The sequence below is a fragment of the Perca fluviatilis genome, chromosome 14 (genome assembly GCF_010015445.1).
Source record: "Perca fluviatilis chromosome 14, GENO_Pfluv_1.0, whole genome shotgun sequence".
Lineage (NCBI taxonomy): Eukaryota > Metazoa > Chordata > Actinopteri > Perciformes > Percidae > Perca > Perca fluviatilis.
Window position 1 is genome coordinate 37,182,870 of NC_053125.1, and position 27,190 is coordinate 37,210,059.

Here is a 27,190-nt window from a genome sequence, read left to right on the forward strand (position 1 = left end):
ACCACCTGCCACAGTGACTTTTTACCAGCCATTTTTTTGCCTCATAAAGGTGAAAAACAGGAAATGCTGTGTCTCTATGATCCTAGCCTGTCCTATTCATGGTAGCTTACATGTGGACATTGCTCTGTCATCACTTGCTGTAGTAGGGGGGTGCCGCCTTGATAATCCTACATAGGGGCCAGGTGTTGGCTCGTTATGTCACTGCATATAAGAGATGAGATGACTGACAAAATCAGGAGTAGCCTACGCGCACCACAACAATAAAATAACACTGGTGAATGCGCACCATAACACCTGAATAAACATAAGGGCAGTCCCTCCAGGATTTCACAGTCTTTTTTTGAGATTGTTGCGGCCCAAAGTGCCTGATTTCGCAGGAGCTTTTGTAAAAAATTGCAATAAAAGTTGAAATTTCTTTTGTAGGTTTGTTGCAATGAAGTTGCAGAAGACAGTAAATGTTGCCAAAAAGTTTCAATTTTTTTTGGATAGTTATTTTGAGATTTCTTAGGAACCTTACCAAAAAGGCTCAGGATGCTGCAAATGTTGGTGTCGGTACACGATCCATTCTGCGCATGCGCAAGATGTTCACGCTTGCGCTGTTGTAGCTAATTCGGCTAACTGCTAGCTGAGACAGCATGTAATAACTTTAAAAGACCCTCAAAATAAAACCTGAAAATAAACGTTAACATATATAACAGCTGTTACATCAGTTCTACTTTATTTGTGCTCATTTAAAATACAACCAGTCAATACTTTTCTTTATTGTTATTACTGTATTTAAGTCTTAATTTAGCCGTAGCCTGCTTTTCCCATTAAGTTTGACTTGACGTTATTTTAGACTGAATCTAGCTGTCAGCTAGCAGTTAGCTGAATTAGCCGTCAGCTAAACTTACGTTAGGTGGAGGCTAGTGTGGAACAGATCGTGCAGTGCCGTACCCTCGGTAAAACAGGATTATCATTGGATACTACTACTTCGTAAACAAGACCTGCTCCCTATGTAGATATGAAGGGCTCATTCTAACAAAAACAAAATGATCCTTAGGCCTCATCCACATCTAACACAGTGTAAGGTTGGTTACACCACTTGACACAGGAATTGTCGCAAATGACTCAAATAATACTTGTATTGTTGATGACATGTATTCATGTTATTAAATGGAGAACTTAACTGCACAACAGCTGCTAGCAACAGCAACAAGATCAGGAAAACCATTGGTAGTCAAAGTTGATGTTCTTCTGGAAAAGGGTCATGTGATAGGGTCGTGATGAATCAGGGAAGGACACTGCGGGACCAACAACACCCAATCAGGAAGCCAACATTGGTCTCTACTTTATTTTTTATAAAAAGCTCTGGTTTTCAAAATCCATGATTGGATTTTTGATTTAAAGTTTTTTAGGGACAGAATGCCAAAATAAGAGCCACTAAATGGCAGAAGGGTACTTTACAACAACAGTTTGAGTTTCTCAGAGTTTACAAATGAGGAAATATACTGTGAAATAAATTATATTTCAGTTTTTATATTTAAAATCCACAGGAGGTTTAAGAAAACCACAATTACTTGTCTTGATCCAGCAGGGCCTCTGAATGGTACATATGAAAAGCAACAACAACATTGTTAGAATGTGTACAGATCATGATGTGACCATGGTCTGGGAGCCTGAAACTAGGCCTAGACATGCGTCGCCATTTCCAAAGATCTCCATTTGTGTCCGTCCAGACTACGAAACAACCCCAGAGTTTTCAAACCCAAACGTAGGCACCACTGTTTTCCAAATGTCTTCATTTTAGGGGCTCGGAAACGTTGTACTAGTGTGGATAAGAGGCGTAAATGTAGCAAAAGATATTTGTTTTCAAACCCAAACAGAGCATTGTAGATGTAGCCTGAGTGCTTAGCTTGACATGGAGAACCATCAGCTCTGACTGGTAGGAAACTAACGAAGCTTTCTGACAACCCAATGCACAAAAGAAAAGTAAGTTTTCAAGCACGTTCAGGCTCTTTAAGGATTTGATGCCAGTGAAAAAAGTCAACCAGACACCAGTTTATAGCTGAAACCCTGTCAATGGTCAGTTGAGAGTCTCAAGTTGTTTGTTCCCATTTGTATGAAAATAAAAGAGTGTTTTTCTCTGTTATAAAAGGAGTGGACCGTGTGGATTGTGAACTAGTTCACAGTGAAGACGCCACAACAAGAACCCAACCACAACCAACATCATTCACTTTAAAAACTAAAACACAATTACAACTTTGGCTGCACAAAATATCATTGTTGTTTTTTATCATCATGATAACTTCAACTATAAACACATCTGGAAAGACTATGATATTACACTCAGGGATTTTTTGAGTTAGTTTATAGAGTAGAAAACTGCACTTTAAAATGTAATTATTTCTTTTTTATTGATGTCTTTTGTATTCAGTTCAATGTTCAATTTTGTTAAATAAAAGAATATTGGAAATAACATAAATACATTTTTTCTTATTCAACAAATAATGTGTTGTATTTTAGCAGAATACTAACAAAGTAGTCGCATATATCCCTCATATCGTGCAGCCCTAAGAAAAAGGTTGTGGGGACATTTTTTGTAGCACCTAGGAGGAAAATACAAAACCATAACAATGTGATATTTAAGCCACAGATGAGCTGTAGTTGTGCTATCAGTCCACCAGATGGAGCACTTCACCCACACCAACTCCACAGAGCCGGAAAGCAGACTGACTGAGTCAAACTAGAACAGGAGGCACAACCAGTCAGATAACTCCAGTCATTACACAAGATAACACAACATCCAACATTAAAGACACACTTTGACCTCTTGGTCTAGACCACATGTGTCAAACCCGAGGCCCGCTGGCCAAATCTGGCCCCTTGCAGAGTTAGATCCTGCCCCGTATATCAATTTGGGTTCACAATACATTTTGGCCTGCCTAGTTTTTTTTAAAACATTTACCTGACATTCAAAGCAGAATATGGCAGATTTGCCAACTCTGAGATTCAGAAATTCCCCCAGAAGAGAGTTCATATTCAGGCTGTGAAAAACGTTGTTAAAAAAAAATTATTTTAGTTTTGCTTGATTTGCTAAATTCTACGATGGCTAAGGAACTCTATTGATGACTTTTTTAGGGCTTCATGTCAACAAAAATGTCGGCAAAAGCAACAAATTCACAAAAAGGTGAGAAATGTCTGAGAAAGCCATAAAAAAGTCTGAACAAAAACAAAAATGAGGAAAAAAAAGCTACCAAAATGTTTAAAAAAGTGACATGCAGTAACAAAAAGCACGTCAATAAACTCTCCATGTCTGGCCCTGGGAGTGTTTCTTTTTTCCAGTGTGGCGCTCTGGGAAAATGAGTTTGACACCTATGGTCTAGAGATTTTTGTAGATTAGTTGGCATCTGTCGCTCAAAAAAAGTGGTGGGTACAAAATGACTCATGACGAAATCTGATAGGTACGCATACCCACCGAAATCGACGTCTATGAACAGGAGTAGATCACAGGCCCCACATCCCCAACATGGAGTCTCCTAACTTTGTCTCCAGATAAAGACTACAAACAGCTGTGGGCGTGTAGTTTAGTGCTGTCAGAAAGTAAATAACCGATCTAGTTTCAGTCAGAGAGTAAAAAGTATTCAGGCTGTCGGAGCAGAAAGACACTTCCTCATTTCTCAGAAGTGAAGTGAAATCTAACTTGTTTCCTGTTGATTCAATCGGACTTCACTGAACATATAAAGGCTCATTTTGGCCAAAAAGTCACAAATCACACAATAATTAGTAAATTAATTAGTGAATACTCAGATCTAAAAACAGTAAACACCAGTGTTGACATGTATTATGAATCCCCCAAATATAAGGAGTGACAGCAGAGTTTCTTCATCAAAGGTGTGTAATGTTACCTGTCAGGCTGCTCACCTGTTAAAGTCCCGTCCAGATGAGATCAGAGAGACGTCCTCCTCCTCCTCATCCGTCTGCAGACACTGACAGACGCTGCTGCTGTCTGTGTTCATCACTTCCTCACACCTTTAAATCCAAACCTAGAAATGTCAGTATGACGTCAGAGCAGAGGGCCGGTCTGAGCTGTAGTTCAGCCAGTCAGAAGCAGCTGCGCATTCTGTCAGGAAGTGCAGCTCTGTCTCAACTTCGTCTCTCTTGCACAGCTCATGATTGTTTGTAGCGGCCTGTCTCGATGGCCAGGTTGTGCTCACTGAGTCTGTACTTGGTCAATATAGTTCTTAGTTTAGTATCAGTAACTGTGGTGAGGTAGTCTGCCACACTGTACTCTCTCTTTAGGGACAGATAGATCTGTACTCTCTCTTTAGAGACAGATAGCACTGCTTTTGGCTTTGTGCTTTTGTTTGTGTGTTCCAGTTGGTGATGTAATTTAGTTTCTGTTGTGTTATAATTTGGTTAACTCTGATTGGTTGGTTCCCAGACTGGTCCTGAGGCAGAACAGGGTCAGGAAGTGAACGGACCGTCAGGACCAGCTGAGTGAGGGTACTCTTCTCTTTGCTCAGCTCTGGGTGTTGCAGGGCTTTCTGCTGATAGGAGTGGGGGTCACTGTTTTTTAGATATAGCCAATATTTGATTGCACGTTTTTGAATTTTGATGAATAGTGGGAATTGGCCTAGTTCAGCTCTGCAGGCATTGTTGGTGGTTTTTCTGTGTACCTGTAATTGTGACCCACAGATACACAACTCAGGTACGTAAAACCAAATGGTTTATTTGAGCAACAAATAAACTTACAGCAACTGTGTCCAGAACAGCAGGCAAAATGGTAATCAAGGAAAGAGCCAATGGTCAAAAATCCAAGAGAAAACAAACATTCAGGAGAACAGTGGTCCGTTTCAGAAAACAGGTTTAGTGAAAACTCTGAGTTTGTTAACCCTGAGATGAGGGAAACTCTGGATTTTCTGTTTCAGAACTTCACCTCAGAGTCAGTTACTATGGTAACTGAGCCTGTGAACCTAACCTGGTCGGAAGTAGGTTTTCTTCAAAAAACCTCGAGTTTCTCTCAGTCTCCTCACTCTGACACAGCGCTCTTTCATTTCCTCATTCATTCATTCAGTCTGGATCAGACGCATTTTAGCGCAGCTTGTTATCGGCATGAATAAAAAAATATTATGTTGGTTTATTAACCGTGTTAGGCAGACTATAAAACGTTTTATTTCTCAAAACATGGCATTTCCTTTTGTCAATGATCCCGTTGATGAAGAAGCTGCTTTACTTCGCAGGGTGTTATATGTCGGGAGATGATATTGAAACCTCGACATTTTCATTTTTAGATAACTTCCTATTTGAGCGGTATCGGTTTTCTTCCCAGTCTATCAGTTATGAAGCCTACATAACCTTATCCGTCCTCATCACTAGCGTCACCCTTCTATGCTCTTACATCCCAGCAGATTATTTGTGTCGCATTACGTTTTTTTGCAAACGGCATTTGTCTTTACAACATTGGTGATGCGGAGCATTTTAGTAAATCCACTGTAGCAAAACGCCGTCAGAAGAGTGACTTGATGGCTCTAAAACGTGTTTTTAAAAGGAGTTCCACAGTAATGCAGGTGAATGCGGTAAACCCTTTGAAATAAAAGATTATGGATTATAATTCTGATAATGATGGTGCTGCAGCCTCAGAATGGGATTAGTAGGCATACGTAGTAATTTTTTGTCCGCAGTGTTGCATCTAAATGAAATAGATTATATGTTCAATAACATTTCACCAGTAATATTAGGCTATACTTATGATTAAATATGATATACACTATATTGGAATATACGCATTTATTCTAGCAGCAATTTTCTCCAAAGCAAATTCTCTCTCTTTTGCAGCAGCCACTGTGTTTTTTTTTTTAAACTCGCTGTTTGTGTGCATAAGTATTTCCACCGACCCATTTGTTTGTGGTTATTGCCATGGTGAATCGTAGAATCATGGCTCCATTCATGCTGCCTTTTTATTGTGGTGGTGCACATGTGTAACCCTGAGTGAACCTACTCTGTGTTGATTGAACCAACTCATATCAGCTGTTCTGAAACCGAAAGCTCAGAGTTTCTCATCTCAAGGTAAATCAACTCAGAGATCAGGGTTACACTCAGAGTTTGTTAAACCTTCTACCTGAAATACCACCCAGGGGTCCATTTCAGAAAGCAGGTTTAGTGAAAACTCTGAATTAGTTAACCCTGAGATGAGGGAAACTCTGGGTTTTCTGTTTCAGAAAGAGAGGTAACTTCACCTCAGAGTCAGTTACTATGGTAACTTCACCTCAGAGTCAGTTACTATGGTAACTGAGCTTGTGAACCTAACCTGGTCGGGAGCAGGTTTTCTTCAAGAAACTCGAGGATTCTTCTCTCTCATTTCCTCATTCATTCATTCAGTCTGTATCAGGTGCATTTTAATGCAGCTTTTTATCTGCATGAATAAAAAAACTTATTTTTAGGCATATTATAAAATGTCATGTCCTTTTGTCGACGATCCCGTTGATGAAAAAGCTGTATTACTTCACAGAGAGTTTACGTCGGGAGATGATATTGAGTCCCTAGATGTTTTTTCATTTCCACATAACCGATTTGAGAGGTATTTTTTATCACAGTCCATTAGATATGTAGATACCTTATCTGTCCTCATATCACTAACATCAACCATTGTAGACAGGTCCATTAGATATGTGGATACCTTATCCGTCCTCATATCACTAACATCAACCATCGTGGACAGGCTTTAACATCCCAGCAGATTCTTTGTGTCGCATTACGTTTTTTGCAAACGGCAGTTTTCTTTATAACAGTGTAGCGGATCATACTGTAAAACAGTAAAGCCACTGTATGCAGAGCAATCAGAAAAGTGTGACTCGCTCTGAAATTTTTTTGTAGTGTTCCCTGGACACAAACCAGTGAGAGCCATTAAAAAGAAATAAATGATTATACATTAAAGTTCTGTTAATGATCATGGTGCTGCAGCCTCAGAATGGGATTAGTATAGTTTACTTTTTCGCCTGCAGGATTGCACCTAAATGAAATTATAGGTGTGATACAATTCCAGTTTTCACCTGTAATATTATAAGTTAACTGTGATTAAATATGAAATTTATACACTGTTAATGCTTACACATTGACTCAAGCAGCAATTTTCTGTCTTGCTTTTTTAACGAAATGCATGCTCAAACTCCCTGTATGTTCGCATTAGTATTTCTGCTGACCCGTTTGTTTGTGGTTGTTACCATGTTGAATTGTAGTATCATGGCTCCATTTATGCTGCCTTTTTATTGTGGTGGTGCACGTGCATAACGAGGGAACCTACTCCGAGTTGATTGAACCAACTCCAATCAGCTGTTCTGAAACCGAAACTGAGTTTCCATCTCAGGGTAAATCAACTCAGACATCAGGGTTACACTCAGAGTTTGTTAAACCTTCTATCTGGAACAGACCCCTGGTTCCTGTGTTTCCTGTTTTTTACTTTGACTACATTCTGGAATACTTTTGCCTGCCTGTTTCAATCAATCAATCACAATGTATTTAAATAGCACGTTACAGCGCCAGTAGGTATTGAAAGTGGTTTACATCAGGAGCCAAGTACAAAACAACACATACAATAAAAAAGAATGAAGCATATAACACAATAAAATCAGAAAAGGTTGCAAAATAACCAGAGAGTGAAATTGTCACACCACTACTATGTATTAAAACCCAGCCTAAAAAAATCTCGAGCTTCGGGACAGCAACTGCAAAAGCCTGATAACCCCACCGTTTATACCTAGACCTTGGGACTTCTAAAACCAGCTGATTCGAAGACCGCAATGACCGCAAATGCTCACGCAAAGTAACAACCTAACCTGGTCGGGAGCCGACCCGTTTGTTTGTGGTTGTTACTATGGTGAATCGTAGTATCATGGCTCCATTCATGCTGTCTTTTTTTATTGTGGTGGTGCACACGTGTGAACATACTCCGAGTTGATTGAACCAACTCATATCAGCTGTTTTGAAAACTGAAAACTCTGAGTTTCCATCTCAGGGTAAATCAACATCAGACATCAGGGTTACACTCAAAGTTTGTTAAACCTCCTTCCTGAAACGGACTTCAGGTGTTTTATGTCATCTCCATGGTAACAACAGCATGTTTGACAATTGCTACAGACCCCAGGACATGGGGAAAACCACTGGAAAGCTGAACACAAGGAAGCAGACGATCTCACACTGGGGTAAGAAGAAGACTGAACTTAAATACACAAAACAGGGGACACAATGAGACACAGCTGCATCACATTAGGGCGGGGATAGGTAATCTGACAGGTGGGAAAATATACAACAGGAAGTAAAACAAGAAACCACAAGGGATAACAGACAACCTTCAAAATAAAACAGAAAATGTAACAAACAATAAACTTTTGATTTCAACTGGTTTTTTGTCCAAATAGGCCAAGAGTTGGTTCTATTACAGATTCAAATAATTTGAGCCAGATACTAATTGGGATTGTAATATAGATTTTACTTTTTATTGGAAGAATGCCCTGCGTGCTTTCTCTCTCACCTCCATTATCGCTGGGTTAAAACCTCCAGTGGAACTTATTTTCAGTCCTAAATAATTGTAATCTGTACAGTGGTCTACTTTATGTGTTCCTCATATGAAGCTGTATGCGTTTCCTTGAGATCTGGATCTTTTTTGAAAAGTCATTATCTTTGTCTTTTGAGTGTTTACTGCCAGGTCCCAGGTCTGGCAGTACTGCTCCAGCAGGTCCAGGTTCTGCTGTGAGCCCTGTTCTGTAGGGGACTACAGAACCAGGTCATCTGCATAGAGCAGGACCTTGATCCCAGAGTCATGTAGAGTGGGACCAGGTGCTGCTGATTTCTCTAGGATGGTGGCCAGTTGGTTAAAGATGCCCTAAGTGATGTCACGTGTTTTTTAGCTTAGACATGTTTTGTCACATACATCAAACATCTCCTCACTATCTGCTAGCTGCCTGTCCCCTGAACACACTGTAAAAAAACATAGAGAATCAGATTAAATTAATATTCATATGGGTATGGGAAGTCTCATTCAAAAGGTCATATACGTGTCTCCTATTGTCTGGCCATGGGTAGAGGGGATGCAGCCAACGACCACTGTCAGTAGAAATCAAAGGCAAAATGAAAATATCTCTACTTTATCTACATTTACCCAGAATTGACCAGATAGTCAAACTTTTCTCCCAAAGACTTTTGTGCCCACTCTTCATAAATAATAATAATAATAATAATAATAATAATAACAATAATAATAATAATAATAATTATTATTATTATAATAATTATAATAATAATAATATAGCCTAATAATGTGTCTTTGCATTGACTTTGTATGTAATCATGTTGCCGAAAACACTTTGGTGTGAACATAGTGATTACACATTCTCTGTCTGCCTGCCTGTCTGTCTGTCTGTCTGTCTCCCTGCCTGCCTGCCTGTCTGCCCGCCCGTCTGTCTGTCTGTCTGTCTGTCTGTGTGTCTGTCTGTGTTTCTGTCTGTCTGTCTATCTGAAAACTTTATTTAAAATGGAACAGAGACAGTCAAAGCTGTGGCTCAGGGCCCTGAAGAGGCCTTCAGGATCAACCTGTGTGTCTCTGATGTATTTTGTATTTGCTTCTTCTTGGAAATAAAAAATAAATGTAACGGCAAGGTTTCTTTGCTACTACTGCTGCAGATCAAGTTATCCCAAGTACTTCTCTACAACAACTTGGTCGATGGGCGTCCTCTGCCTTCTCATCATATACAGTGCCTTGCGAAAGTATTCGGCCCCCTTGAACTTTTCGACCTTTTGCCACATTTCAGGCCTCAAACATAAAGATATAAAACTGTAATTTTTTGTGAAGAATCAACAACAAGTGGGACACAATCATGAAGTGGAACGAAATTTATTGGATATTTAAAACCTTTTAAACAAATAAAAAACTGAAATATTGGGCGTGCAAAATTATTCAGCCCCCTTAAGTTAATACTTTGTAGCGCCACCTTTTGCTGCGATTACAGCTGTAAGTCCCTTGGGGTATGTCTCTATCAGTTTTGCACATCGAGAGACTGACATTTTTGCCCATTCCTCCTTGCAAAACAGCTCGAGCTCAGTGAGGTTGGATGGAGAGCGTTTGTGAACAGCAGTTTTCAGTTCTTTCCACAGATTCTCGATTGGATACAGGCCTGGACTTTGACTTGGCCATTCTAACACCTGGATATGTTTATTTGTGAACCATTCCATTGTAGATTTTGCTTTATGTTTTGGATCATTGTCTTGTTGGAAGACAAATCTCCGTCCCAGTCTCAGGTCTTTTGCAGACTCCATCAGGTTTTCTTCCAGAATGGTCCTGTATTTGGCTCCATCCATCTTCCCATCAATTTTAACCATCTTCCCTGTCCCTGCTGAAGAAAAGCAGGCCCAAACCATGATGCTGCCACCACCATGTTTGACAGTGGGGATGGTGTGTTCAGGGTGATGAGCTGTGTTGCTTTTACGCCAAACATAACGTTTTGCATTGTTGCCAAAAAGTTTGATTTTGGTTTCATCTGACCACAGCACCTTCTTCCACATGTTTGGTGTGTCTCCCAGGTGGCTTTTGGCAAACTTTAAACGACACCTTTATGGATATCTTTAAGAAATGGCTTTCTTCTTGCCACTCTTCCATAAAGGCCAGATTTGTGCAGTATACGACTGATTGTTGTCCTATGGACAGAGTCTCCCGCCTCAGCTGTAGATCTGTGCAGTTCATCCAGAGTGATCATGGGCCTCTTGGCTGCATCTCTGATCAGTCTTCTCATTGTATGAGCTGAAAGTTTAGAGGGACGGCCGGGTCTTCGTAGATTTGTAGTGGTCTTATACTCCTTCCATTTCAATATTATCGCTTGCACAGTGCTCCTTGGGATGTTTAAAGCTTGGGAAATCTTTTTGTATCCAAATCCAGCTTTAAACTTCTCCACAACAGTATCTCGGACCTGCCTGGTGTGTTCCTTGTTCTTCATGATGCTCTCGCGCTTTACACGGACCTCTGAGACTATCACAGAGCAGGTGCATTTATAACCGGAGACTTGATTACACACAGCTGGATTCTATTTATCATCATTAGTCATTTAGGTCAACATTGGATCATTCAGAGATCCTCACTGAACTTCTGGAGAGAGTTTGCTGCACTGAAAGTAAAGGGGCTGAATAATTTTGCACCCCACTTTTTTCAGTTTTTTATTTGTTAAAAAAGTTTGAAATAGCCAATGAATTTCGTTCCACTTCATAATTGGGACCCACTTGTTGTTGATTCTTCACAAAAAATTACAGTTTTATATCTTTATGTTTGAGGCCTGAAATGTGGCAAAAGGTCGAAAAGTTCAAGGGGGCCGAATACTTTCGCAAGGCACTGTATATGATGAGAAGGCAGAGGACGCCCATCGACCAAGTTGTTGTAGAGAAGTACTTGGGATAACTTGATCTGCAGCAGTAGTAGCAAAGAAACCTTGCCGTTACATTTATTTTTTATTTCCAAGAAGAAGCAAATACAAAATACATCAGAGACACACAGGTTGATCCTGAAGGCCTCTTCAGGGCCCTGAGCCACAGCTTTGACTGTCTCTGTTCCATTTTAAATAAAGTTTTCAGATAGACAGACAGACAGAAACACAGACAGACACACAGACAGACAGACAGACAGACGGGCGGGCAGACAGGCAGGCAGGCAGGGAGACAGACAAAAGGTGGCAAAAGGTCGAAACGTTCAAGGGGGACGAATACTTTCGCAAGGCACTGTATTCGTCCCCATGGCAATGACGTCCTTGTAAACTACAGATCCCTTAAAACATGTATTGCTGGTAAGCATGCATATAACTGTTGGTGGGATACTAGTTATGGTCACTGATGTTTTCTCACATTTAAAGATGTAAGCCGCTTATTGTCGTTCTGTCAATCATTTCCTATATATACATATATATATATATATATATAGGAATATATCGGAGAATATATCGGAGACAGAAAGTCTGAGTGATATCCAACCAATTGGCGGCCCACACGCAATGGCGGAAGGAGGAACCTGAAGATGAATAAAAGAATAGGGAAAAGGAAGGTCCGGTGTCTGACCCGGAAAGACTTTGTTGGTGGCTAGGGAGAGAAAGTCTCGAAGGAGCGGCTGAACCATATGCATATGAAAGATCTGTTTGCAATATCATTTTACTAAAGATTGTTATAGTTTAACTGAACGAATCCTGAGTATTAATTTCTTGGTCTGCCTTTCAACGAACACAATAAGTAAAGGGGAAACTTTGAGAAGTGACCGGTGGTTCTTAAAAGACTCTGGCCTTATAGAGCCAGAGTAGAATCGGTCGCTTTTTTTCCTACATGGTGACCCCCGACGTGAGGTAAAGACCAGGAAACCAACAGAAGCCAACCAGAACTTTTTGGCTGGACTTCACACACTCAGACTCTTCTCTCCGGATCCCAATGGTGCACCAAAATTAAAGGTAAGAGAATTCCTGTTTTGTCTTTAAGAAAGACCAAAATTCTCACATTCGGACCTCAAAACTAAATTTCTTTTGGATCTGTGAGGGTAAGACATCTTGGGTTTTAATTAAAAATTGGGCTAACCAGTACTGTAAGTGATATTGCACGCAGAGACAGACGCCTCGAGTGAGGAGTGTCGTCCAGTTTAACTGAGAACGCCTCGAGTGAGGAGTGTCGTCCAGTAAAAAGACACCTCGAGTGAGGAGTGTTGTCTAATAATAATGTATTAAGTAAAGACATCTCGCGTAGAAAGAGCTGTCTAAAAGCTGACTGGAAAACTGGGTTTCGAGATATGGTCTAAGAGTGACACCTGGTGGAGAACTGGTGTCACGATATAAAATAAAAATAAAAAATCAGAAGTGCATAAAGTAAATTGGGGACACGCAGTAAAGATAAAAAACAAAAATGCAAACGTGATCTCACAGGGCGATTTGCCCATAGCTATCCAGTCTCGAAAACCCAGGTGAAAAGCAGTGTACTGATGTTGTTGTGCAGTGTACTAATGTGTTTGGCGTGATGATGTGAGCAGTCAGTGTATTCATTTGTGTGGCAAATGTTTATCTAGTTTGGGTTAGTAGACTGTTAGCGTGTTGGTTTAAAAATGGCTAGAGAGAGTACTCCTAGGAGACAGACGCGTAGGAGTTTTAATAAATTATATAGAAATAATATAGTATAATAATCAACATACTTGGTGGGACAAAAACGCTAAGTAGTGGATCTAGAAAAGATAATAATATAAAATCCTCGGTATATTAGAGGGGTAAATAATTATTGGGAGAAAAAGTCAGGAAAGCTGACAGTGAAATCCAAATGCAGGGAGAGTGTGAAGTGGGTCGCACAGCTGCGGACTGGATCAAATTACGCTTTGGGCGAAAAAAGGGGAGTGAACTGTCTGCGACTGAGCGGCCGCAACACACACAGACACACTCGTTTTTTCACTAAGGAGAAGTAGGGAAAACTTTATTGACAGAACCCTACATACACACATACACACACCCCTGTTATGATAGAGCACTAGAGGTGTAGACAGGACGACAGCCAGCGAGCAACTAGCTCAAATTTCATGCATACACACACACCCTCTCACCGAGAGAGGAGGAGTCCAAGCATTAACTCAGTCTGGACATACGTAGAAATGTGATGTGTTTTAGATGTGTCAGTCATTTCAAATACAGTTCAGAAGTGAAGCTGCTTTCGACTGACGCATCCACACTGTAATGTTGAGTCTCTCAGGTCAGGAATTATAAAGCTATTAAGTGTGATCCATTATATTACATTTTATTTACCTGATGATTTTATCCAAAGTGAATTACAGTGACTGTCAAGTGCAGACAACTATGTAAGTAAAACTAAGAAGAGCAAGAATCACATAGAAGTACATTAGCTTCGAATAAGCTAAAATACAATATGTAAGTGCAATTTCTTTCATAAAACCATCAACTTCTTAGGCACAGTTGGGAGAGATGTGTTTTTAGCAATGCGGTGCAGGATGTGTAGACTTTCGGCTATCCAGATGTCAAGGAGGAGTTCATTCCACCATTTAGGAGGCAGGACAGCAAAAAGTCTGGATTTCGTTGAGTGACTATAGCTGTCCCTCACAGTGAGGGAGCAGCAAGCATATTGGCCATTGACAAGAGCCTGAACCAGAAACTGAGTGTCAGAAAAGGCTGTATCCTTCTGAGGTTATGCAGCATGTATCTACATGATCGGGTTGTTGCAGCATTGTTGGGAGAGAGGGAGAGTTCGTTGTTGAGTGCCACACCCAGGTTCCTAGCAGCCCTGGTGGGGACTACCACAGAGTTGTCAATCTGGGTGGAAGAGCCCTTCCCTGGAAGGAAAAGCAGCTTAGTCTTGTCAAGGTTGAGTTCCAACTGGTGTGTGCACATTCAATGAGAGATATCAGTCAGACAGGCAGAGATACTTCCTGGTACTTGTGTTTCAGACTGGGAAAAAGAAAGAATTTGTCAGGTGTCATCTGCATAGTCTTGGTAGAAAAAAGCCTTGTGAGTGAAAAACAGAACTGAGAGGGAGTTGTACAGAGAGAAGAGGAGAGGGCCCACGACAGAACCTTGAAGGATCCCATTGTGAGAGGACAAGGTTCTGACACAGATTCTCTAAAAGTTACCTGGTAGGTGCGGTCTTTAAGATAACATGTGAGCAGAGAGTGTGCAGAAACGGAGACACAGATTTAGACAATTAGGTTCTGGTGGCTCACTGTTTCAGATGCAGCAGAAAGGTCCAGAAGGATGACCACAGACAGGAGAGAGGCTGCTCTAACAGTTTCTAGGTTGTTCTGGTGAAGAAAAGAAGACAAGAAGAGAGTTGGTTGAAGATAGCAGGTTTGAGTGTTTTGGAGAAAACGGAAGAAGAGAGACAGGTCTGTTGTTGTTCACTTCAGACAGGTTGAGTGTGGCTTTCTTTTGGAGAGGGGTCACTCTCGCTTCTTTGAGAGAGTCCAGGAAACAGCCGGTTGACTAGGTGGTGATAATAAGATGAGTGAGAAAAGGGAGCCCAAATCTTTCACAAGGTGTTGTCATTTTTCTTTTCCTGGTAGTTACCTAAATATAAGTGTAAGTCATATAAAATACAGATAAACATGTTTGCACTTATGTTCTGTTCATATATTTAGGCTGCGTGGCTGTAATCTATCAGAGAGAAGCTGTGAAGCTCTGTCCTCAGTTCTCAGCTCCAAGTCCTCTAGTCTGAAAGAGCTGGATCTGAGTAACAATGACCTGAAGGATTCAGGAGGGAAGCTGCTTTCTGCTGGACTAAAGAGTCAACACTGTAAACTGGAGACTCTCAGGTTAGGATTCAGCTTCTGTTAAACAAATAACCATTGAAATGTTGCTTGATATAAAACATAATGTATGTTAAAAAAGATACCCAATATATTTCAGCCAATTGTTGTGTTTTCACGGCCCACAACGTCCATGTTTTGATTCAGTCTCACTCAGTGGGGCTCCTGAAAGAATTTTTTTGATGATGATTAAGGTGACCCATTATATTACGCAAGATAATATTAATTTGTTGCTACATGATTACCTCATACAGCGATACGTCTTATGTCCATTAGATAGCAACACACAACAGAAAGATTTCCCCTCTAGCTACATAAGTTACAGGTGGAAATCTAAGTATGAAATTAGCATCCCCGGGGCAGCCTCTTGCTCACCCAGTAAGAGCGTTCGCCCCATGTTGGCTGAGTCCTGTAGCCGCGCCGTTTTGAGTCCGGCGTGCTGCTCTTTGCTGCGTGCCATCCCCCATCTCTCTCACCTTTCATGTCTAAAGCTGTGCTATCGAATAAAGGCCTAAAAATGCACAAACATAAAAGAAATTGGCATCCCAGAGCCTTCATAAGCACAAATGACATGGCTGCACAATGAATTATTCCACTTATTCATTACTTACATTAATCCAATGTTGTGTGATGTAAAATAGCTAAACAGGACACAATAAATAAAAAGAGCAAGAGCTTTTACCACATTTACAACATTTCAAAGATAGTGCAGCCTAATAATCTTTTAGAGTAAAGGGAAGTGCACACTTTTAAACAATAAATAGTAACAGCAAGGCTATAACAAGTAGACACATTGTTGAGAGAAGTGGATCTTTAGAACTACATTTTCTGTAATGTAGGATATGACCAAAGTGCTACTTAATAAAAGCAAAGTAACTTTTTCCCAAATAAGTGAATGAACAAGTGAGGCTTGACCTAGTGTGGTCTGAGCATCTTGGCTTTACACATTGAAGACCAAACCAGAATGTTGAGGTGCTGCTAAGTTTAACTAAATAATTCTGATATACACATTAAATACTTACTTTAAAAAGGCCTCCTGGTTGAATTAGAAATATGTGCACCAGAGCATAATTAACAAGCGAGCAGGAGCTTTTAATAGATGCTACTGAAAACATTGATGAAAGTTATTGATATTTGTATAGACTTCCATATTCTGAGACCTTGTATAGATTTGGGAAAAAGAACATGAACAGTGATAGACATTTTGCCTGAAAACAGCATTTGAAAATAATTTCTAGAAAGGTAAACACAGCTATTTGTATAGATTTGTAAATATGAACATGAACAGATTTTTTTTTTAAGAACAAGTTCAACTGTGAACTGATTTGGTGTGTATGTGTGTGTGTGTGTCCAGTTTGTCAGGCTGTCTGATCACAGAGGAAGGCTGTACCTCTCTGGCCTCAGCTCTGAGCTCCAACCCCTCCCATCTGAGAGCGCTGGACCTGAGCTCCAATCATCCAGGAGAATTGGGAGTGAAGCTGCTTTCAGCTAGACGGGAGGATCCAAACTGCAGACTGGACACTCTATAGTATGAACAGACAGTAGAGCTCACTGTTGGTTCACAGTGTGTACCAGCAGCCCTAGTGATAACAGTGGATAATCTTGTCCCCGCTGATACTCAACTCCTATTAATAAGTTACATTCTTATTGGAGCACTTTGAGGACGTCTCGATTATGTTGATGTTCAGAGGCCAATTCGTATGCCATTATTTGCATGTATCAAGATGCATACTCGCTATTTAGCGTGTTTATCAACGCTGTTTGGCCTCCCTTGACTTACATTACCTTGCAATTGCATGTGAATTGACATTGTATGAAAGGCGGAAAATCCACGCATGGAGGTTGGTCGGGGTGGTGGATGGGCAAAATACAGGACTTTCACCCAAGAGAGCGGGGATCACGTCCTGCATGTTACATTTCCTTTGTGTCCCTCGTGTGATGTTTCCTTTCCACTTTTGTTCTTTTCCTAAACCCAACCCCGTTCTTCTTTTTCTAATCCCAACCATTTTTATTTTTCAACCCAACCCCCACATGCCACATGGCTTTAGAAAGATGTTGCAGACTGCAGTCCGCTTTATACAACGTAGACATACACGCGGACAGCTGAAAATGCGTACAGATAACATGCCACTTTCCTAAAGCCAAGTGGCATGTTATCTGTATGCATTTTCAGTTGTCTGTATGTTTACGCGAGGTCATGATGTCATCGTGTCAGAGTTAATCTTTGACCTTAGAAACCTGAGATGTTTGATATATTTTGAAAATGAGAGATGAGGAAGCTTCTGAAGGTTCATTCTGACTTCGTTTCTTCCTCCAGGCTGGAACATTGTGGAGCGCATTGGCTGAAACCTGGTCTGAGGAAGTGTGAGTGTGCTTTCACTTTGATTCATAAAAACAATGCACAACATCTTACAGTAGGATTAGTATTGTGTTGGTACTTTTTTCAATTGCTAACAAGCATCAGTTAAACGGAAGTCACGTTGTCCAAAGTATTCACACAGTGACATGAATGGAGTGGGGTAAATGAGGCGAGGATGGAAATTATTATTCGTGCCGCACCGCAAATTTGCGTGAATTAAAATATTTGGTAACAATTTACTCGAAGGTATCTACATAAGAGTGACATGACACTGTCATGAACGTGTCATGGACATTATGAACAAGTCATAAACGTTTATGACATAATGCATCTTGTAGTAAGTGTCATTCGTTTTTTCAGATTATGGTCCGCCTTGCCCAAACTTGGCAAACTTGGACATGTAACATATAAGCATCCTTGATCTTAGTGTGACAATGGTTGAGGACCGTTTCCCCCCTTGTGTTACACTTGACATGTTGATACTATTGTGTCCCACTTGACTTTACGATGCAATGGTTAAAATCCCCCGTTATCACAACAAACGTGACTCGATCCTGTACACTGCCGCTTGTATCTCCTCGGCCGCCTCCTTAGACTTATTTCTATGTGGCACATGAACTGCCATCACAACCACATGTGAAAATTCATGAGGGATATAATATGGGCGAACACTGACAGTCAGTATCTCAGAGTTTTGTGTACAAGTATGTGTCTTAATGGAAATATTATTTGGGTGACTATATTCCTCATTCACATACACCATAAGTCCGCCGCTTCCTTTCTTCCCCGAATCCGCTGTTCTATCCCCTCGAAGAACTTTAAATCCATCCACCGCCAGTAGTTCATCAGTGTGATTTCTGTTGAGCCAAGTTTCAGTAAAGACCATCAAATTTATTCATCTATATTCGTGGAGAAACAGGGCATTGGCTCTCAGTTCGTCCATTTAGTTCCCAATCGACTGCACATTTCCCATGATCATAGACGGGATGTAGGGCCGACATCTCCGTGATGTAAGTCTATTTAAAACTCCACCAGATTTACCTCTCTTGCGTCTTATTATCTCTTTCGGAAACTCTTGAAAATCCGCCACGGTAGCCAATGACCCACTCCGCCATTGTTCCATTGTTTGGAGCGTGGGCCTGTTCCAAACAGGCCAGTTGCTGATTGGTTCCCAGTATTTCTTTCCCCACAACTTTTTTTAACCAAGCGCTGTTCAATTAGGCGCGGCTCGGCTGCGGCTCATCTAGCGACTCGGCGTGTCCCCTTTTTTTCGTCTAGCCATCACACATCCAGGTAGAGATGTGGACCGAGGGGGGGAGGGAGGGAGGAAGCCCGGTTCAGCCTGCTGCAGAAGCCGCTACAGCGCGTAGTGATGTGGCCCGGCAACAGGTAAGGGAAGGAGACAGGCTTAGCCTACTGGTGAAGCTGCTGTTAAACAGCTTGCAGAACGGCCAGAGAAATGTATGTAACTGCTGGCAATAAACCAACGTGATGTAGAGACCAGGAGACCTGGTGCTGTAGAGTCCTAGTGCTGTAGAGCCCTGGTGCTGTAGAGACCAGGAGCCCTGGCGCTTATCTAACATGCTGTAGAGCAGTGGTTCCCAACCTTTTTTCCTTGGCGCCCCCCCCCTACTTATGTCTAAGAAAAGCTAAAGGTTAAGAGGTCCCGGAGGTTTGGCCTACTAAGTAGCCTGCCTACAATTTTAAGCGAGAACAAAAATATTTAGTTTTTATACAGACTTTTGTATACATTATATATTCTAGTGTATTATCATAATTTGTTTAACATGTGCAAATATTTTTTTTTACCTCAACGTTAAACCAGATAAAGACTTGCACTTTTGTGAGCTTTGCCGCCCCCCTAAGGGGTGCCCGGACCCCAGGAGCCCTGGTCCTTATCTAATGTGTATCTGTGTATGATTGTATTTGCATGAAGAGGCTCGATATAAAACCAGACGCGTTTAACAAAGTTGCATTAAAAAAAAATCATTCAACAAAAATCATTCCACAAGTGTATTTTGTCAGGTAATTATGACATTTAACCAATATTTGAGAGGTGTGAAACACTATTTGACTGAAATGGCTATCAGAAATACTCTCTACAATTTTTTGCCTAAAACTTGACTAATATACCTTGAGTTCTCTTTTGAACTAAAATGACGAGACTTTTAGTCGACTAAAACTTAACTAACAAAAAAAGATATGTGAAAGACTAAATATGACTAAAACTAACAAGGACATTTGGCACAAGAATAAGACTAAAGTAAAAGTAGGTGACAATATTAACACTACACACACACACACAGACGGACACACACATAAACATCTGTGTACGATTGTATTTGCATGAAGAGGCTCGATATAAAACCAGACGCGTTTAACAAAGTTGCATTAAAAAAAAATCATTCAACAAAAATCATTCCACAAGTGTATTTTGTCAGGTAATTATGACATTTAACCAATATTTGAGAGGTGTGAAACACTATTTGACTGAAATGGCTATCAGAAATACTCTCTACAATTTTTTGCCTAAAACTTGACTAATACACCTTGAGTTCTCTTTTGAACTAAAATGACGAGACTTTTAGTCGACTAAAACTTAACTAACAAAAAAAGATATGTGAAAGACTAAATATGACTAAAACTAACAAGGACATTTGGCACTAAAAAATAGGTGACAATATTAACACTACACACACACACACAGACGGGCACACACATAAACAAACACACACACACACACACACACACACACACACACACACACACAAACACACACACACACACACACAGACACACACACACACACACACACACACAGACACACACACACACACACACACACAGTTGTTGAAGAATGGCTCCAGTATTAACTTTGGTGATTACGGGGTGAAAGAATCATAATCTGTGTTCACGTTCACTTCTCCTGTTGGAATCAGTCCACTCAGGACCTGCTGCTAGTCTCCTAAAGAGGCTCACAGACAGGAAATAACTTCTGAGTCCCTTACTTTAGTATAATGTTTACTCTAGAAAGCTGCTCTCCAATGGTTTAGATGGTTTTGCTTCCAGCTGGCAGCCAATCAGAGTGTGAGCCTGCAGAGTGACCAGCAGGAGGCAGCAGATCCACAAATACTGAAATATTCTGCAACATTCAAAATGGAGAGAAACACTGAAGACTTCAGATCAAAAGTCTCACGGTAACAATTTGTTGCAGAAAAATGTTTGGGTCCTCTGCAGCTGTTTAAACTCTTAAATACATAAATAAAGGAAATGATGAGATGCTTTCTGTCTGAGTCATTGAGCTTTTAATCTCATCTGATTTCTGTATTAAAAACAATGATTGACAGTTTGAGTTTAATCTGATAATTGTGAAAATGAGATGAATGTTTCTGTGATTCTGTAAAGAAAGGCTTGTTAAATCACTTTTATTCTGATTATAATGAATGTAATAAGTTGAATGTTTTTGATTCAGTAATGAAGAGAAAGAAATATAAAGTCATCATTTCTCTGCTGTTTTTTCACAGCGTATAAATATGTTAAAGGGAAGTTCCACCCTATAATAAATTGATAATTACTGTCTATCAGTCTGATCAGCAGTGTGTTCATCACAAGAAAATCAAACATTTACTGACAATTCTTTTTTTTAATAAAAATATGACCCAGCAGCTATATGCACTATAGTTCAAGCCATTTAAAAATCTGTACATCATTTGGGAAAAACATGATAGTTTTCCAGTAAAAGCTGCACGGCTTATCATTAAGTGTGGGTGTCTGTAAAGGGGAGACTCGTGGGTACCCATCAAACCCATTTTCATTCAGATATCTGGAGGTCAGAGGTCAATGGGCCCCTTTGAAAATGGCCATGCCAGTTTTTCTCTCTGCAACATGTAGCCTAACTTTGGAGCATTATTTAGCCCCCTATAACCCCCCCCCAACCTACCATGCCATGCTTGGTTTGAATGGATTCCTAAGATTTATCTATTTTATTAATCACACAGATTTACAGTCTACGAACTTGTCCATGCAGCATCTTTCTAAATGTACACCATGTGGTTTGTATAACATTTACCACACTGAAACAGATATGTTTCCTGGTCTTCTAGTGACATCAACTAAAGGGTTATAGTGATGAGTACTTGTGTAAAACACTCAAAGCGCTTTTGGTTAATTTTTCATGGTAATCCAAAAGTTTCAGCAAAGATTGTTTAAAGGTCCAGTGTGTAAGTCTATACTTGTTCATTATAGAAATCTGTGTTGCTCATTGACAAACTTGTGCTTTTTCATAAATATGTACCACCACCATCAATTCCAAGTATTCCTATTGGCTTGAATTTTAACATTTGCACTACCATGAACTGGGGTAGACGCTCCATATCCATGCTCCATCTTGAAATACGTTATCCTGTAAGGGACATACTGCTTCACCTTTCACGTTTTCTCTGTCACTTGATAAACTCACAGCTGCTGCTAATGCTGCAAATGCTGCTAACGCTGCTAATGGGTGTCGTAGTTTCCCGGCCCCGGTGGCAATTTTGAAGAAGGAAACATGGAGGACCACACATATTCAAAATATTTTGCTCAGTTTCCTGTTTTATTTTGATAGTCTGGTTTTACTTCCTGTCTTGTGTTTTCCCTCCTTTTGTGATTATTCTGCCCAGCCCTAATGTGTTTCATCTGTTTCCCAGCCCTTGTGTCACCTGTTTTGTGTTATCTCATTACCCTCTGTATTTAGTCTTGGTGTTTCGCTTTTCCAGTGTCAGATCATTGACTATGTTTACAAGCTGTCAATTTTTGGGTTCTGGTCGGGTTAAGGTCACTATTCGGGTTTCTGAAACATTCGGAATAACCTGGTTACATGTGTGAGCAGAGAGAGTAACTCCTGTATACATGGAATGCACGGGTAGCATCTGGACGTACGGACAACCTTAAGACGCAATATGCGTCATTTCCGATTCTTCTTCCTGTATCCAAAGACAACAACAGCAGCAGCAGCAGCACGCGGATACTGTCTGCCGTCAACAAAAGACATTATATTCATGGTTTTCAGCACACTAATAAAGAAATTGGTTTCCTTCTCTCTCCAAAAGTGTGGTGCTGTGCTGCGTCTCGCCATGTTCACCTCTACTTCTTGTTTACTTTCGGTATACTGCGCGCAGGTTTTCTGGCGCATACAATAAGTTCCTCTACTCAAAAGACCAAGATTCCTTGCGAATAGAACATGCGCAGAACACAAATCAATGTTCCTTTTGATGGGGATATGCCGATACGCGTTTACATGACCAAAATTTCGGGTTAGAAAAGGGGTAACCCAGGGATCATTTTCGGGTTTTTAAAAACAGGAATATGAGCATATTTGTGTTTTTGCCGGTGTTTACATGGCCGTGCGCGACCGGGTTATTGCTAATATTCCGGTTTTTAACGGGTTATTGGCTGCTTGTAAATGTAGTCGTGTGTTTTTGTGTTTGCTCGTGCCTGTTGTGTCTCCAGTGTCAGTTCGTGTCTGGTTCTTTGCTCCCTAGATTTCCTTTGTTCTCAAGTTTCTGCTCTTGTTTTTTGGATTCCCTGTTTTTGTTTTCTACACACTCTCCCTTTGTTGATTTGTACTTTGTTTTAATGGACTAATAAATCTTCCACCTCAAATGTTCTCCTGTCTGTCTGCCTGCCTGTCTGCCTATCTGCCTGCCTGCTCTCCGCCTTTGGGTCCTCAACTTCCCAGAACCTAACACATGCACGTATTCAAAATTCAAGTTTCAGGAACCTGAACATTTTCTTCGCCAAGAAAAAGCAAAAGACGGCTTTTTGAAGCGTGAAGGCTACCGTATCTGTAATACGTACAGTATATAGAGTATTTCAGGTCAGGGAGACGAGGCTTTGAAAATATTCCAACTTTTATTCTGAAAATATTTTAACTATTATTCTGAAAATATTATAACTTTTATTCTGAAAATATTACAACTTTTATCCTGAAAATATTACAACTATTATTTTATTCTGAAAAATCCTACTTTCTGCAAAGTCCAGAATAATGTGTTTAAACTAGAGATGCACCGATAGAGCGGCCGGTAACCAGAATCAGCCTGTTATCCCGACCTCGGCCATGACCGGCGAGCGGCGGGATTTCATGGCGGTCAACGCTACAATTAACTGACACCAGAAGTTATAGAGTTACATTTCTCAAGGACGCACGCACACACGGATGCCATGGCACGGACGCCACGGCATGCACGCACACACGGACACCACGGCACGGATGCCACGGCACGGACGCCATGGCACGGTCTCTTTGTCCTTTCTTTTAACTTCTCCGAGTGTGTGTGTGTGTTTGTGTGTGTGTGTGTTTGGACATTCTTCAGCGTGTGAGCAGAAGATAACAAGTTTACAATATGCAATACCTGCGAGGAGACAGTAGGGTGTGGAGGGACCACACCAGGAGTCATTTATATAGTTCTATTTTATAGTGATCCATTATCTGGTCAACACATGTTCTATTAAAGAAAAGATAGAAAATACATATTTGCTGTAAAGTGGTTAGAAAATATGAAATCAGAATCTGCTAAAATCGGTATCGGCTGACCTAACTCAAAGAAAATCAGAAACCGGAATCGGCCTAAAAAGTTGGAATCGGTGCATCCCTAATTACTACCCTAGACGTCCCCTAATTACTAACATAGATGTCCCCTAATTACTACCATAGACGTCCCCTAATTACTACCCTAGACGTCCCCTAATTACTAACATAGATGTCCCCTAATTACTACCATAGACGTCCCCTAATTACTACCCTAGACGTCCCCTAATTACTACCCTAGATGTCCCCTAATTACTACCATAGACGTCCCCTAATTACTAACATAGATGTCCCCTAATTACTAACATAGACGTCCCCTAATTACTACCATAGACGTCCCCAAATTACTAACATAGATGTCCCCTAATTACTAACATAGATGTCCCCTAATTACTACCATAGACGTCCCCTAATTACTACCCTAGACGTTCCCTAATTACTAACATAGACGTCCCCTAATTACTACCATAGACATCCCCTAATTACTACCATAGATGTCCCCTAATTACTACCCTAGACATCCCCTAATTACTACCCTAGACGTCCCCAACTCACGGGCTCTTACCCCCCTGTGTATGGAAAGCTCTGCCCGAGGGGAACGGTACAACCAAATGATTTTTCTTAAGTACGCACCGTCACGGTAGCTCTCAAAGACTGAGTGTAAATGTTGCCTGTATATGTTTGGTTAGCGTGTCAATATGCTCTGTTACTTATTATACTGGTTTCAAATCATCTGTTAAACTAGCAATTCATCTGATCCCCCCACAGTAATCCTGTAGCATTCTTGTGAACATATTTACCATCTAATACTGCGGTGATTTATAGGCTATAGCTACATCCATCAATACATCATTCTCTATTGTTTAAAACCATACCGTTTATGTCACAAACATCACCATTTATAATAATCACGCAACACTATGTGGCTGTTTATTTAGTTTAAAAGGTTACAGAGGGTAACATGTACGCTGTGTTGCTTACTGGCGTCTGCTCTCTTTTGTTTATAAAGGAAAGTTTGCAGCGATCGGCGAGTTTAAATCACGATAGGACTTGTGGGGTAACCGGAAGTTATTGGAATCATGAGTAGTTATTTTATTGGCCGTCAAGGTATCTTGTGGCTTTGTGAAATGTTTTGGTGAATCATGTAATTAATCGGCGGTAAATTTCTAGACTAATAGATAAATTAATTTTGGCTGTTTTGAGCTTTTATTGTCTACTGGCCTGAGCCACCCCTGTATTGTAGTGTAGTTGGTATGATCCAATCCCAGGGGTGCACTACAGGTCTTTATAGACTGTATATAGAGAGAACTAGAGGAGCGATTAGACTAGAGGAGTGGAAGACTCTCGTCACTAGTTTGAAAAAGTCAACTTATATACAGCTGTATCCTTGTATCATTTAACAATTTTTGACTCACTTCTGAAAGTATTTTTTTTCTATTTTTTTTCTTTAAATTTGGTTTTGTTGTTTGTTTTGCCAGTGGGCCTTAATTGGGAAAGTCATAAAAAAATCCCATCTTTTATACATCATCTTTGACTCATTCTGAGTGTCTCCACCTGCTCACGACTACTCTTCTACATCAACCTCCAACAGAAGCAGAGAAAACAAAAAACAAATCGTTGAAATAAAAAGTTGAATAAAAATGAAAAATGAATGAAGCCCCTAACCTAGTAGATTTAGTGAGTAATTCTTCTAAATTCTGAGGTACTGAACCCCTTGCGTCCGAAGCACAAGGTGCCCTAACCAACCTTTTCTGCCAACAAAGCTCCCCTATTTATGTCCATTTGTTTTGGTTCACTCCCCCAGACACATTATGCCCTTATAGGGTAACATACGATGATGCTAATACGAGTCAGAAGGCATGTAAATACAAGATAGAAGGCATGTACAAAAAAGTCAGAAGGCACATACAGGAAGTTTCACATATGAACATGTTCCGTCTCTATGCGTTACAAGATCAGTGACCCTTGCACGAACTTCTCTATTTGCAGCAGGGTCCTACTCTCTTTCATTTGAAAGCAGACAGCCAAAACCATGATTCATTTATAGTACAATACATACCAATACTTTTATAGCAGTTATATCAGTTTTTAGCTGTTTTTGCACAGACACACACTCACACACAGACACGCACACACACACACACACACACACACACACAAACACACACACACAGAGACACACACAGACGCACACAAACAAAGGCACACACACACACATACACACACACACTCTCACACACACACACACACACACACACACACACACATACACACACAACACACACACACACACACACACACACACACACTCACACAGACATACACACACACATGCCACACCGACACACACATACAGACACAGACACACACACACACACACACACACACACACACACACAAATACACACACACACATACGACTGTAATATTCTTGTTTTCATGTTGTTAATGATATCCCTCAGTGTTGTTCTTATTGTTAAATGTTGACATGATGAATGTTTACCTAATGCTCTATTGTCTGCATTCTACTGGATGTAAATGTGTAACATGTTTCCCTGTTTATGTGCTTTAGTAATACTGTGTGTAAATATGGTCATTCTAATAAAGCCTCTTTGAATTTGAGAGAGAGACTTGTAGCGTTTACGTTTATGTCGACCCGGCTGGGCCACTGTAAGTCTTAGTTTGCTGTCGTGAGTTTATAGACTGTTGTTCCTCCATCATTTAATAATGAACCTGTTGTTCTGTTTCTTCTTCTTTTGGATGTGTCAGTGTTCCTGCAGTTTGGACTCTTTGGAGTTGTGTCAGTGTCTCCAGCTGCCATCAGAGTGCTGACTGACTGACTTCTGTAACGCTGCAGCTGCTTCTGACTGGCTGAACTACAGCTCAGACCGGCCCTCTGCTCTGACGTCATACTGACATTTCTAGGTTTGGATTTAAAGGTGTGAGGAAGTGATGAGAACAGACAGCAGCAGCGTCT

The 27,190-nt window shown here is 40.5% G+C and overlaps 1 protein-coding gene across 1 annotated transcript in view; it reads right to left on the reverse strand.

Annotated features, from left to right (window-relative positions):
• The window catches only part of LOC120572646, a 45,376-nt gene extending 29,630 nt beyond the window's left edge, over nt 1–15,746 (reverse strand). The window contains exons 1-5 of the mRNA XM_039821964.1: nt 15,662–15,746; nt 14,252–14,317; nt 8,678–8,739; nt 4,426–4,529; nt 3,904–4,011 (exon numbers count right to left, since the gene is read on the reverse strand). Of these exons, the coding sequence (XP_039677898.1) occupies nt 3,904–4,011; nt 4,426–4,529; nt 8,678–8,739; nt 14,252–14,317; nt 15,662–15,746 (425 nt within the window). The remainder of the gene's footprint in view (nt 1–3,903; nt 4,012–4,425; nt 4,530–8,677; nt 8,740–14,251; nt 14,318–15,661) is intronic.
• Between the last annotated feature and the right edge of the window lie 11,444 nt (nt 15,747–27,190).